Below are 14,705 nucleotides of genomic sequence, written 5' to 3'. Positions count from 1 at the left end.
GACTTTTTCTATTTTAATTGCCGTAATAGATCGTCAAGATAGAATTTTAAATTCAGTCTGGCTTAATGTGACGATATCAAGGCTTAGTCTCAAAGTAAAACCTTCTCATTGGAATCTATCTGGACGTGCTGGTGAGCTTTGCTAAGAAATGTCTGAGGCTTATCAGGAAAAATAAAACACCTTTAAACAAAAAAAACACACTCTAGTAAAATACAAACCAGACGAAGGCCTTATTTAGTCAAATGTGGGTATTGAGGCAGGTAGAAGGAAATGTCTGATGGAGGTACAGCATCTCATGTATGGGTTTTATTCACAGAATGTTCCTGACTTTATATTTAAGATGATTTTACCTTTTCCTAGCCCTCTAAAACCTGACACAACACCCCAAAGGGAAGAAACTGCCAGGGACAGGTAACATGGAGGCTAACGCGCAGGACAGTAAGTCTACACCAAACCACGTCATCTTCAAGAAGATCTCCCGGGACAAATCGGTAAGTAGTACAGAGGTAAGGGGCTTAGTAGTAATCTTTTTTTTTTTTAAAGGAACTTCTTCGAATAGACATAATCAACATCAAAATCTTATGAGGTCAATGGAAGCTCTATGTCTATTTTCCATCTCTGTCTGAGATGGATGATAAATGAGATATAAACGAATGAGTAAATTGCAGAAATATAAATTCTCTTCTATCTCAACAAGACCTTAGTCCCAAGACCCTTAATTTTCTCCTAATCTCTCAGTCCCCAACCCCTCGACCCCAGTTTTACCTCTTTTCCTAGCCTTGAACCCATGACTTAACCATTTCAAACATTGTTTGGTCAGTATCTATAACTTCCTTGACCCTTTTTCTATCATCTCACCTAACTGCCTGGTGAAAGCCCTGATGCTGGATCAATGGATCAATGCAGCTCTCTACCTTCTGTCACCCACCCCAGCTGCCATGCTCTCAAACCTTGCTGGGCCTCCAGGGCCAGTGGATAAGGGAGCATCTCTCGCTGCTCCCCTTCTGCTCCTCTGCACTGTGGCTGCATGGCCACCCAATATCCTGGCACTCCGCATATTCGGCAGGGATGATGCCATTGCTGGCTCCATCGGGGGCACGTTAGATAGTCTAGATGTGCCTGTGAACTTCCTAGCCTGGGACACCCTATGGAGAGCCCACCCCACAGCCTCCGAGGATGGGATCTCCTCGCTCCACTCTGTGGATTCTTAGGGGCTGATAATCTAGTTCAGCACCATCCAAAGCAAGCCACATATCTAATTTAAAATTTTCTAGTAGCCATGTTAAAAAAGTAAGAAGAAACGGGGAATTCATTTTAATACTATATTTTATTTAACCCAATATATCCAAAAAACTATCATTTCAACATGTAAATGATATAAAAATTATTAACAACGTATTTTACCTTCGTTTTCTAAGTTGTTCAAACCTGATGTGTGTTCTACATTTATAGCATGTCAGCTTGGAGTGGCCATATTCAAGTGCTGGTGGCCACCTGGAGCTAGTAGCTGTCGTATTGGACAATGTGATTCTAGGTCATTCTTCTAGTTGACTTCTGAAGCCTATACATACTGCGCCCGAAAGGAACTCTCCGATGCTTTTGCGCCTCACGAGAGAATCGGGCTTTGCACGGACACTCCCTACCTCTCCTCTCCCTCGCTGAGGATCTCCATCATTTTCATCAAGTCCTCTGATTCTTTGGGGAGACAAGTTGGGTGCCCCTCAAACTTTCATCCTCCTGACTCTCTTCCAACTTGTGTCTTTCCAGTGCACTTTATCTTGTCTTCTGGCAAAAGAAGAAAGAAAACACTCCTGCTGGGCCATATCATTTTCTCACTTTTTTCTTCCTCACATCCAGATAGACATCTTTGACCTGGGAAATTTAGAACTTTTGTATATAGGAGGAAAACATAATTCATCAGTTAACGTGTCACGTATTAGGATCATTTCAGTGGCAGGTTTTGCCTGGCTGCAGGTGTGGGTGCCAGGGCCCTGGCTGTGTTTCTCTGTGAGTCTTTCCACTCGTCCATCTTTGGTGATCTTCATCCTCTGGCTGGTGGCAAGACGGCTGCCCCAGCTTCAGGTGCCTTACCCTCACTTTCTTCTAGAAGAAGGAAAAGGCTGTTGCTTCCTGGGGTCTCTTAAGGGTGAGGTTATATTTCTCCAGCAGACTTCTCTCATATCTCATTGGTCAAAACTGGGTCACATGCCCACCTTAAAGCCATCCCGAGCCAAAAGAATAGGATCTGGCCAATCAAGAATCATCCTCGGGCTTCCCTGGTGGCGCAGTGGTTGAGAGTCCGCCTGCCGATGCAGGGGACGCGGGGTCGCGCGCTGGTCCGGGAGGATCCCACGTGCCGCGGAGCGGCTGGGCCCATGAGTCATGGCCGCTGAGCCTGCACGTCCGGAGCCTGTGCTCCGCAACGGGAGAGGCCACAACAGTGAGAGGCCCGCGTACCGCAAAAAAAAAAAAAAAAAAAAGAATCCTCCTCTGTGATGGATGTTAACTAAATTTATTGTGGTTATTGCTTTTCAATTTATACATACATCGTTATGTTGTACACCTTAAACTTATACAATATGTCAATTATATCTCAATAAAACTGGGGGAAAAAAGGAAAACGAATCATCCTCTGGGGTGGTCTCCTCTTACTATACAACCACATGGGACCCTGGACACAATTGGTGACTTTTCTTCTTTTTTTCTTTTGGCCTCACCCTGTGGCTTGTGGGATCTCACTTCTCCGCCCGATCAGGGATTGAACCCAGGCCACGGAAGTGAAAGCCCGGAATCCTAACCACTAGACCACCAGGGGACTCCCTACAGTTGATGACTTTTATCCAGGAAGATGGGGCACGTGGCTATGGGGTTTGCAAGCAGCAGGTGGGCTGCAGCCTCACATCATCCAGCCCCACTTCTCTACCTGCTCCTGTCTCTTCTCTCCTCTTCCAATTGCAGCAGAAGAGGTGCTGTTTCTTCCATGGAGGTTCATACTGCTTACAGCCTGGGTCATGGTCCACCACCTTCTTAGGGTCCTCCACCATCAGCATCCCTCTGGGGCTATGTGCAGCCTCTCCCTCTCTACCAGTACTTGGCCTGAGCATGACAACAAGTACCCACCTCATGCATCTTAAAAACAGCAACAACAGCAACAAGAGCAACAAACTCCCTCTTGACCCCATCCCCTTTCTAGCTCTCCTTCCTTCACAGCCAAAGCTTGAAAAAGAAGACATGTGCTCTCCAGCCACCTTCTCCCTTCCGTTCACTCTCAGTGCTCCCTCCTCCAGACCACTATCAGCTTTCCCTTTTGCTGCCAATGCAACGAAAGTCTCAGTGTTCTCTATAAAATGGGCATAATCCCTAGCTCAAAGAGTAGTTGTGAGGATTAAGTGAAATAATGTAGTCAGTGTACTTAGCTTGGCGCCTGGTACATGACAATCACTACATGCCGTTTAATTGCAGGCCTTTCATCCTGCTTCAAATGCTTCCATGTCCTCCTAGATTCTTTAGGGTCCGGTCCTATAAGACCCTTTCTGGCATCAGCTTGCATGCCCATTTGGAGGCCATTCACCCACAGATGAAACCATTGGCAGTTCCAGAAGCATTCTCTTGGCTCTGGGCTTTGTACACACTGAATTGTTTTGCCCAGAAAGCATCCTTTCACCATCTAACTCCCCGCCCCCATCCCGATCACCTGTCTATGCTGTCCTTCAGGTGCTTCAACATCAATAACGCAAATAACCTGGAAGCCATAGAGATCCGCTCCAGGATACGGCCATGAGGGGGCAGATACAGGAGATGATACAATGCCAACAAAAACTATCTTGAGTGTTCTTGGAAATAAAAATATGAGTTTCAGAGGCTTAGGGAAGAAGGAGGCTAGCCAGGGTCTATGCACTCACTCATTGGCGTACTTAGCAAATGTTGATTTAATTCCTGTATGTACCAGATACTATACTAGATACTGTGATGGCTGAAAGATGAATAAGAGAATTCTTACCATCACGGCAGTCACAGTGCTGTGGGTTAAAGTGGTGAGTGGTGGTGAACCCAACCCATGCTCTCCCACAAAGGGGGTTGGTAAAGAGACCTTTGCTGCCAGGGGCATTGAAACAGATAGGACAAGGACTGAGACATGGTCATCTCTTCCCATCCAGGACCCCTTCCCCCATTCTTCAGGGCATGGGTTCAGGTTTATCTGTACAGATGCTCACCTGCGAGGATTTCAGGGACTCCAGAACATCTGCCTCTTAATCAGAAATTCTTCTAACAAGGAGGAGAAACCTTTCATTCACAGCTAGAAATAAAAGGCTTAACATGCAAATAGCTGACAGGCGCCTCATATGCATAGGCGTAACTTTCCACTAAAGTATCATCAATGAATTCAACAAGTTTACCTGGTTGATATCAGACCTGGGCTTGATGGGAAAAGGTGGGGAGAACGGGGAGCTATCCAAGGGGTGGGAAGAATTCCTTGGAGCACTTTATGAGGTTGAGGAAGGATCACAGCTTGCCTGCAATCCACTATGTCTGCCTACAGCCAAGCAGGGAGAGAGGAGGTTGTGGACAAGCTGCAGAGCCAGGCCGCTCCTCTTCTCAGGACTGGTCAAAATGTTTTGGCTGTTCCTAATTTTTATTTATTTATTTTTATTGGTTGCTACTGATTTTTAACATGAAACCTTAGTGTCCTTTGGCCATTTAGAATCCATACCTGTTCTCCCCACAGGTGACCATCTACTTGGGGAAGAGAGACTATATAGACCATGTTGACCAAGTAGAGCCTGTGGGTAAGTTGAGTTTGGGGTGAGTTTTTTTTTTTAATTAATTAATTTATTTATTGGTCGTGCCGCGTGGCATGCGGGATCTTAGTTCCCCGGCCAGGGATCGAACCCATGGCCCCTGCAGTGGATGCGCAGAGTCTTAACCACTGGACCGCCGTGGAAGTCTCCTGGGGTGAGATTTTAATGCTGGTTTTCCTTTAAGTCATCAGACAACCACTAGTTTTGTGTTATTTCAATTGACTTCATTAATAATCTAATCAAAGAAATGCAAATTAAAACATCATCAAGGTGCCACTGGCTGATTGGAGACAAATTTAAATGAGACGAAGGACTCATTTCTAGATAAAGAACATTCAAAACTCACCAGTTAAAAAAAAAATCCAATTAGAAAATAGACAAACAACATGAAAAGGCATTTCATTAAAGAAAATATATAGGTGGCAAATGAGCACATAGAAGAGTGTTCAACAACAACAACAACAACAAAAAAGAAAAATGTTCAGGACTTCCCTGGTGGCACAGTGGTTAAGAATCCGCCTGCCAATGCAGGGGACACGGGTTCAAGCCCTGGTCCGGGAAGATCCCACATGCCACAGAGCAACAAAGCCCGTGCACCACAACTACTGAGCCTGCGCTCTAGGGCCCACGAACCACAACTACTGAAGCCTGCACGCCTAGAGCCCATGCTCCATAGCAAGAGAAGACACAGCGATGAGAAGCCCGTGCACTACAATGAAGAGTAGCCCCCGCTCACCGCAACTAGAGAAAGCCCGCATGCAGCGACGAAGACCCAGCGCAGCCAAAGAAAAAAAAAAGACCTGATTTCATTTCTAAAAAAAAAAAAGAAAAGAAAAATGTTCAACAACATTAGTTGTTAGGGAAATGCAAATTAAAACCACAATGAAATATCATTATATGCCTGTCAGAATGGCTAAAATTAAAAATAGTGACCATACCAAACGCTGGCAAGGATGTAGAGAAACTGTATCACTCGTGCCTTGCTCGTGGGAATGGGAATGTAAAGTGGAGCAGCCACTCTGGAAAACAGTTTGGCAGCTTCTTTAAAAGCTACACATCCACTTCTCATGTGACCCAGCAGTTGCATTCCTGGACATTTATCCCAGAGAAATGAAAACTTATGTCCACACAAAACTTGTACGTGACTGTTCACAGCAGCTTTGTTTGTAATAGCTCCAAACTGGAAAGAACCTAAATGTCTCCAGTAGGTGAATAAGATTAAACAAGCTGGGGCACATCCATGCCTTGGAACACTACTGAGCAGTGAAAAAGATTGAACTACCAATCCATGCAACAGCTTGTGGGTCTCAAGGACACTGTAATGAGTGGAAAAAGCCAATCTCAAGAGGCCATGTACTGTATGATTCCATTCATATAACATCTTAGACATGACAATGTTATAGAAAAGGAAAACTGAACAGTGGTTGCTGAGGGCTAAGGATGGTGGGGAGAGGCAGCTGGGCGTGACTACAAAGGGATAGCCCAAGAGGGAGATCTTTATGGTGAGGGAACAGTTCTGTATCCAGATCGCAGTGGTGGTACACAAATCTCCATTTGATAATATGACTTAGAACCATACACACATTGTACCCATGTCAACCTCCTGGTTTTGAGATTGTACTGTCATTATCTAAGATGTAACCATTGGAAGAAACTGGATAAAGGATACCTGGGGACCTCTCTGTACTATCTTTGTAAATTCCTGTGAATCTATAATTACTTCAACTCAAATTGTTCTTTTTTTAAAAAAAGAGTGTAAAAGACTGGCATTTTTAGGCACTAGGATGAGAATGTCCTTTGGCAAAACACTTTCTAGAAGGTCATTTGGCAGTATGTTATCAAAAGCCAAATTCAATTCTGCCGTGGATAGAGATTTATCTGTAAGCATGTTCATTGCAATATTAATTATAATGGGGAAAATCAGAAACATCCTAAATGCCCTAACAACAGGGGGTTGATTAAATAATTTATGGTGCCCCTGGTCAATGGAGCAAATGTGTGGCCATTAAAATGATTCGTACATGGGACTTCCCTGGTGGCGCAGTGGTTAAGAATCCGCCTGCCAATGCAGGGGACACAGGTTCGATCCCTGGTTCGGGAAGATCCCACATGCCACGGAGCGACTAAGCCCGTGTGCCACAAACACTGAGCCTGCGCTCTAGAGCCCATGAGCCACAACTACTGAGCCCACGTGCTGCAACTACTGAAGCCCACGCTCCTAGAGCCCATGCTCCGCAACAAGAGAAGCCACAGCAATAAGAAGCCCACGCACCGCAACGAAATAGAGCCCCCGCTTGCCGCAACTAGAGAAAGCCCGTGCACGGCAATGAAGACCCAACGCAGCCAAAAATCAATCAATAAATAAAATTTTAAAAAAAGATTAGTACATATTATATGTGTGTGTGTATGTATGACTAGTATGAATATGTGTTTGCAATATATAGTTGAATGAGGAAAGCAGTTAACAATATATATTAAAAAAAAATTCATATAAATGTATATACATCTGGAGGGCTTCCCTGGTGGCCCAGTGGTTGAGAATCTGTCTGCCAATGCAGGGGACATGGGTTCGAGCCCTGGTCTGGGGAGATCCCACACGCCGCGGAGCAGCTAAGCCTGTGCGCCACAACTACTGAGCCTGCGCGTCTGGAGCCTGTGCTCCGCAACAAGAGAGGCCGCGATAGTGAGAGGCCCGCGCACCGTGATGAAGAGTGGCCGCCACTTGCCACAACTAGAGAAAGCCCTCACACAGAAACGAAGACCCAACACAGCCAAAAAAATAAAAATATACATAAAAAAAGAATATTAAAAAAAATGTATATACATCTGGAAAATCATTCTGTACCGATATGTTGACAATGGGTATCTCTGGGTATCTCAAGTGGAGGTGACTTTGTTTTCTCTTTGCTTAGCTTCCCTTTCTAGTTTTCCTGTAATGAATATGGATTACGTGTGATATATATATGTATACACACACACTTCAAGAAGCTTCCAGTCTCTTTCACGTCCGCCACCCTCACTCTTCTCTCTCTTTTGGTTTAGATGGTGTCGTGCTGGTGGATCCTGAGCTTGTGAAGGGAAAGAGAGGTGAGGCAGAGCTCGTCGTCCTCCGGGGAGCGGTGGTCTGGCTGCGGGAAGGGGGCGTGTGTGTGCAAGGAGGGGCGGGGAAGCTCTGGGACACCCATTCTCTCTGCCAGGCCCTTGCACCCACATTCCCTCACACGATCCTCAGGACACGGGCCCTGTTCCCACCAGAGCTCACTGTCCGCATCTTCCAGATGGAGGTGAAGACTCGGGGAAGCCCCTTGTCGGAGGTGGCAGGATAAGGAACTGCAGACAGAGCCCGGAGCCCCAGTCTGCAGGCTCCGCGGACTGCCTGCTTGCCCCGTGTCCTGCCGTTCTATGTCAGGGCAGACTCAAGAGGGCTCCTTTCTGGGTTTATACGAAAAGCGGGGAATTGAGGCTGCGGGAAGGCAGGGTTTTTATGCTGAGCCTGGTGTTCTGGACCACGGCAGCACAGCCCCCTCAAAGATATCTGGCAGTTGCGATGTGTGGCAAGCAATTTGGTACTAATAACAGTTGTGTAGGGAGTTCCCTGGTGGTCGAGTGGTTAGGACTCGGTGCTCTCATTGCTGGGGCCCTGGGTTTGATCCCTCGTCGGGGAACTAAAATCCCATAAGCCGTGCCATGTGGCATGTCAAAAACAAACAAACAAAAACCAGTCGTGTAAACTAAATTGGAACCAAGTTATCCTTATGATAATGTCACTGACTCAGTTCCATTCTAAATATGCCTTTTAGAGTGGTAGCTACCAGCACCCAACAAGGAATTGTTCCTAACCCTGGACGTGCCCATGGAGTATGTCAGATGTAGGGCCCACAGCATCCAGGGGACGTGGCAGAAACAGGCTGAAAATCGCCCCCCTCTGCTGTCTCCAGCTTCCTCCTGGGTACTCTGCTCCTCTCTTACACCAGGCGGAGCCCAGTTCCAGCCCCTAAAGCCCATGCCCTTGGCCAGGAACACGCTGCCTGGAGAGGGAGGCATAAAACCAGGTCATCTCTGGGCACCTTCCTCTTACAAACGTTGAATGAGGGATAAGCAAATGATCAGTGGCTCTTCTGAGCTTAGCGCTGAGGGACAATTACTCCTGAGGCAGACACAGACGAAATCCTCAACCAACAGCTACCAAGGACTTGGGGGGACCACTTCGTGTGGTTTTATTTACCACATTAAGGACAGTTGTAAACAGTCCATCCTCAAAACGTGTGTAGTTTCATATAATTCTTTTGGTCCACTGGGGGCACAATTTACATCTGTTTAACCACAGTGAATTTTCAGAAGCGCTGATTGATTTAGAGAAAGCTCAATTAAGTTTCTGAGCAGTGTGAAAAGAAGGCTTCCTCTCGGAGTTGGTTTCACCTCTCCACCTGGTCCCTGAGCCCCTGCTCAGTTCCCTCGAGGCCCCGTCCAGCTCAGGCACTCGTCTGTTTTATTCTCTAGCATGGTTTCCCTCTGCTTTTCTTTTTTTTTTAAATAAATTTATTTATTTATTTTGGGCTGTGCTGGGTCTTCGTTGCTGCGCACGGGCTTTCTCTCTAGTTGCCACGAGCGGGGGCTGCTCTTCGTTGCGGTGCGTGGGCTTCTCACTGCAGTGGCTTCTCTTGTTTCAGGGCACAGGCTCTAGGCGCACAGGCTTCAGTAGTTGTGGCTCGCGGGCTCTAGAGTGCAGGCCCAGTAGTTGTGGCGCACGGGCTTAGTTGCTCCACGGCATGTGGGATCTTCCCGCACCAGGGCTCAAACCTGTGTCCCCTGCACTGGCAGGCAGATTCTTAACCACTGCGCCACCAGGGAAGCCCTTCCTCTGCTTCTTACCTTCGCTCTCAACTCCATCCAGACCTTCCGCCCTCAGAACCCAAGTGACCTCACACTGTTTAAAAGCCTCCTGAGCTCACTGAACTGGTACATCAAGAAGAGGGGGTGGGAGAATGAGGGAAACAGTAGAGGCAGGAGGCTAAATAATGTGGCTCATGGGAGGAGCCTCCCAGCACTCAGACACTGGCCCTTTCGAGTCATTGACGCAAGCCAGAGGGAAGGGCCAGCTGGGTAGTAAGGTTCTCAGGTCCTTACTGAGATGCTGAAGGTGGGATGTTGAGACTGGTAGGCAGTGTCAGCCCAGGCAGGGGTGCCAAGCCCGCCAACGGGGCAAGCCTACCCCCTCTTGTCTCCCTTCCAGTGTATGTCTCTCTGACCTGCGCCTTCCGGTACGGCCAGGAAGACATCGATGTGATCGGCCTGAAGTTCCGCAGGGACCTGTACTTCTCCCAGGTCCAGCTGTTCCCTCCTGTGGGGGCCTCGGAAACCCTCACGAAGCTACAGGAGAGCCTGATCAAGAAGCTAGGGGAGCACACGTACCCCTTCCTGCTCAAGGTGGGTGACGACTCGACCCTCCACTTCCTCGCACGGCTTCCTTCACCCACCACACCTTATGATGGGATCAGCAGCGAAGGCAAGGGGCCAGAGTAATGACGTCACATTTGCGGGCCTGCAAATTGCACCCTTGGAGGAAATTCTAGATTGCACGGGCTGTGATTGTCTTTTTTTAAGTCCTTGAAAACAGCCTCCCGGCCTTGGAAGGCACCGTTTCAACCTACGGTTTAAATATTTGCCTGCATCCGACCACCTAATTATATGTGCATGTTATGCCTTCACTTGCTCGGCTATAAAAAGAAAGAAGTGCCCCTCGGTTGCCTCAAGGAGTTTCTAAGCAGGAAGGAGTCCCTGCCAGACAGGAGACCTTAGTGAAATGAGTCATCCTCTGTAGCCTTGACCAGAGCTCAGTGGGTCACTGTAGAGAAAGCCCTTCGCCCCTCTCGTGGCCTGAGTCTCCCCTGATGGAACCTGGCTACCACGGAGCCAGCGTTCCTGCCTCTGAAGACTTGGGCCTGAGCTCACTGTCGGGGTAGCTGCTGTCACCCTCTTCACTCGTGTGTTCATGGGTCTTAAGATTATATATTCCTCCAAAGTTATATGGTTCAGGCTTAAAAAGGCAGGAAATTCTGACACAAGCTACAACACGAATGAACCTTGGAAACATTATGCTAAGTGAAATAAGCCAGCCACATAAGGACAAATACTCTGTGATTTCACTTATATGAGGGACCCAGAGGAGTTCGTAGAGACAGGAAGTAGAATGGTGGTCTCCAGGGAATGGGGGAGGCTGGAATTGGGTTAATGTTTAATGGGTGTAGAGCTTCAGTTTGGGGTGATGAAAACGTTCTGGAAATGGGTGGTGGGGATCATTGCAGGACAATGGGAACGTGCTCAATGCCACTGAACTGTACACTTAAAATAGTAAGTTTTATTTAGGGATGGATATATATTTTTTTTTCTTTTTTTTTTTTGGCCATGCTATGCAACATGTGGGATGCAGGATCTTAGTTCCCTGACCAGGGATGGGACCTGTGCCCCCTGCATTGGGAGCATGGAGTTAACCACTGGACCACCAGGGAAGTCTCTATGTTAGGTATATTTTATAACAGCTTTAAAAAAAAAATCACTTAAAGTTTTGTGGTCCTGGGTGCTCCCATGTGCTGGGACTGGGAGGTTGAAGTGACAGAACCTTTTGGAGATAACATGTCAACATGTATCAAAACCTTAAAAATGTGATTTCGACCTGACCGTTCCCTTTCTGATAGTGTAGCCTATGGAGTGAATGGACTAAAACTGTGCTAAGGTGGCTGAAGGATGTTTATGCAGCCTTGGTGACAATGGCAACAAAGTAAAGGCCACTTGATGGAGGGCAGCCAACAAAGGAAATGGGCTGAATTCAATGTGGTGTCACGGGGGTATTCCCTGGTGCTCCAGTGTTTAGGACTCTGCTCTCTCACTGCCAAGGGCCCAGGTTCAGTCCCTGGTTGGGGAACTAAGATCCCGGCAAGCCATGCGGCAGGGCCAAAAAAAATAAAAAGCGGTGTTACTGGAGCCTTAAAAATGGTGGCGCAGAACTACATCTCCCAGCATTGGAAATGGTCACACTCATCCTGAGCAGGGTTAGGAGCAGTGATGGGAGCAAACTAGACTGCAGGACACGTACATCACTTGTCTCATTTCTGTAAAACTAGACAGGCACATACGTGTTTGTGTGAGGCTGACCTGGGACCCTCGGGAGGCTGTGTTCACGCCACTCCGGCTGTTGGGAACAGACGTGAAGATGTTTCCCTTTTTCTTGCTCCTCATCTTCATTCTTCAATTTTTGTTTGTTTGTTTGTTTGTTTCGTTTTTTGTGGTACGCGGGCCTCTCACTGTTGCGGTCTCTCCCGTTGCGGAGCACAGGCTCCGGATGCGCAGGCTCAGCGGCCATGGCTCACGGGCCCAGCCGCTTCACGGCATGTGGGATCTTCCCGGACCGGGGCACGAACCCGTGTCCCCTGCATCGGCAGGCGGACTCTCAACCACTGCGCCACCAGGGAAGCCCCCATTCTTCAATTTTTGTGCGATGAAGGTAGAACACACGTGGAATAACATTCTCTGAAAGAAATGATCTGTTGTTTCTTTCCACAGTTTCCTGACTACTTGCCCTGTTCGGTGATGCTGCAGCCAGCTCCACAAGATGTGGACAAGGTTGGTTCCAGAAGAAATGCCAGGGATTCATTCATTCCTTCAAAAGACTTTTTCTTTTTTTTTTTTTTGGCTGCGTTGGGTCTTCGTTGCTGCACGCAGGCTTTCTCTAGTCGTGGCGAGCGGGGGCTACTCTTCGTTGGAGTGCGCGGGCTTCTCATTGCGGTGGCTTCTCTTGTTGTGGAGCATGGGATCTAGGTGCACGGGCTTCAGTAGCTGTGGCACACAGGCTCAGTAGTTGTGGCACGTGGCCTCAGTAGTTGTGGCGCACGGGCTTTTACTGTGGGAAATTGCAGACATATGCAAAAGTAGAGAGACAGTATAATGAGCGTATCACTTGTCTTCAGCAATTCCTAACCATGAGCAGCCCTGTGAGCAAAATAGTAGGTCTCTCCCCTCGTGGGTCTCACTTGGGGAGAGAAGCAGACAAAAACCAAATAGCAAGTCCCTCTGCAGCCCATCCATGGAGAACAAGAGACTCGGAGAGCTAAGGGAGGACTTGGTGGTGCTTGTCCGGGGAGCTTAGGGAAGGCCTCTCTGATGGGGCAAAGGAGGGGCCACTCCAGCCTCGGGAGAGCCATCCAGGTGGGCGGGCGCACCATGCACAGTGGGTGCTGCTTGGAGAGCAGGCGGAGCTGGGGTGAAGGGTGGGGGCAGGTCTGAGAGGGGCGGGAGGTGCGGCCAGGTCAGGAAGGGCCTCGTACACGTTTCATGGACTGGGACTTTCTCTGAGCGAGATGGGAGCCGCTGGCGGGCTCTGCACAGTAGGTTCTTTTTTTTTTTTTTTTTTGAATTTTTATTGGAATATCGCTGATTTACAACATGTTAGTTTCTGCTGTACTGCAAAGTGAATCAGTTATCCATATACATATATCCATGACAGAGTACTGAGTAGAGTTGCCTGTGCTGTACAGTAGGTCCTTATTAGTTACCTATTTTATATATAGTAGTGTGTATATGTCAGTCCCAATCTCCCGATTTATCCCTCCCCCCCCCACACACAGAAGGTTCTGACTTGGGTTTGTAGAGGATCCCTCTGGCCACTGAGCTAAGAGTGGGGTTGAGCTCTGAAAGGCGAGAAGCAAAGGGGCCGTGTGTGCAAGAGAGCTGTGACCCCGGTGGACTGGGGACTCTAGGCAGGGAGGGAGGGCAGTGCGGACACGAGGAGAGAGGAGAAGGTGCTGGGGTCCAGGGACTACAGGCCTGAGGGAGTCACGAGGGAAGAAGCTGGAAAATAAAAAGACAGCAAATGAGGGCTGAGAATGGCAGATCGGTACCTGGATTACCGAGGGTCCAGGGCCATGATTTTCAACTTGGGGGTCCTACCCCATTAGTGGTTTGTGAAACCGGTGCGGTGGATCCGAGATGGCATTGAAGAAAGAAAATGGAATGGCATGAAGTAGAACAGCATGGGAGCTCAGAGCACATCGCACACAGCGTAGATAAGCGCTAGTTCACGAGCATTGCTTCACGCGTGAGCATCTGTTTACCGGGCCTCGCAGTGAACTTTCCTACTTACCGTGGGCGGTGGCCTGAAACCTTTGAAAGCCACCGGGCCAGGAAAACAGGGGTGTGGGCGGGAAGGTGGAGAAGGCCACTCAATCAGAGTGGGGGACACTATACCAGCCAGAGGGCCACCCTTCCCTCTGTCCCTGGGGAGGAGACATCAGTGCAGCAGGGGCCCTGTGGGCCTCACAGCTGAGGAGGCCTGGGAACTGGGCTAGTATAAAAGGAGAGAGAGGCGTCAAGCATTTCAGAAGGAAGGAACAGCACGTGCCCAGGGTAGACAGGTGGAAGGGCTTGGCTTCTGCAGGGGGCAGCAGGAGGTGGGGGTGGAGGGGGCTGAGCAGAGAGGAGGCGTGGCCAAGAGCTCCAGGTGCTGGAGCGTAACGATGTGTATTTATTTTCAACCCAGGTTTTAGAGTTGTTGCGATTCCACAGTTTTGCAGAACCAGTAAGACTGTGGCTTATGCGCTACTGTCACTCTGTGGGCAGCTGGTGGAGGGCCCATCCCCGGCCTCTGTGCCCTCACCCCTGCCCCGCACACCTCATGTTAACACAACAGAGGAACGAGGTCACGGGGGATTCACTCTGGGGCTGGGGGCTGAAGGGGCCCGCAGATGCATTTGTTCCATCCATGCAACATTTTTTAATCTAGTTAATTTAAAAATAAGGAACCTTCATTCCAAATTCTATTTCCAGCTTCTTTTCAAAAGTTGGGAGAGCTGCCAGCACCGGGTCCCCGTGGCAGCCTGGCCACGCCTGGCTGCAGCAGCAGAGCAGCTGCCC

The 14,705-nt window shown here is 48.5% G+C and overlaps 1 protein-coding gene across 1 annotated transcript in view; it reads left to right on the top strand.

Moving 5' to 3' along the window:
• Positions 1-416: 416 nt before the first annotated feature.
• Positions 417-14,705, top strand: part of SAG (S-antigen visual arrestin) — a 30,367-nt gene continuing 16,078 nt past the window's right edge. The window contains exons 1-5 of the mRNA XM_060151223.1: positions 417-491; positions 4,727-4,787; positions 7,842-7,886; positions 10,033-10,226; positions 12,360-12,419. Coding sequence (XP_060007206.1) covers positions 417-491; positions 4,727-4,787; positions 7,842-7,886; positions 10,033-10,226; positions 12,360-12,419 — 435 coding nt within the window. The remainder of the gene's footprint in view (positions 492-4,726; positions 4,788-7,841; positions 7,887-10,032; positions 10,227-12,359; positions 12,420-14,705) is intronic.

The sequence above is a fragment of the Lagenorhynchus albirostris genome, chromosome 6, assembly GCF_949774975.1.
Source record: "Lagenorhynchus albirostris chromosome 6, mLagAlb1.1, whole genome shotgun sequence".
NCBI classification, from domain to species: Eukaryota; Metazoa; Chordata; class Mammalia; order Artiodactyla; family Delphinidae; genus Lagenorhynchus; species Lagenorhynchus albirostris.
This window is presented reverse-complemented; position numbering and strand designations above follow the sequence as displayed.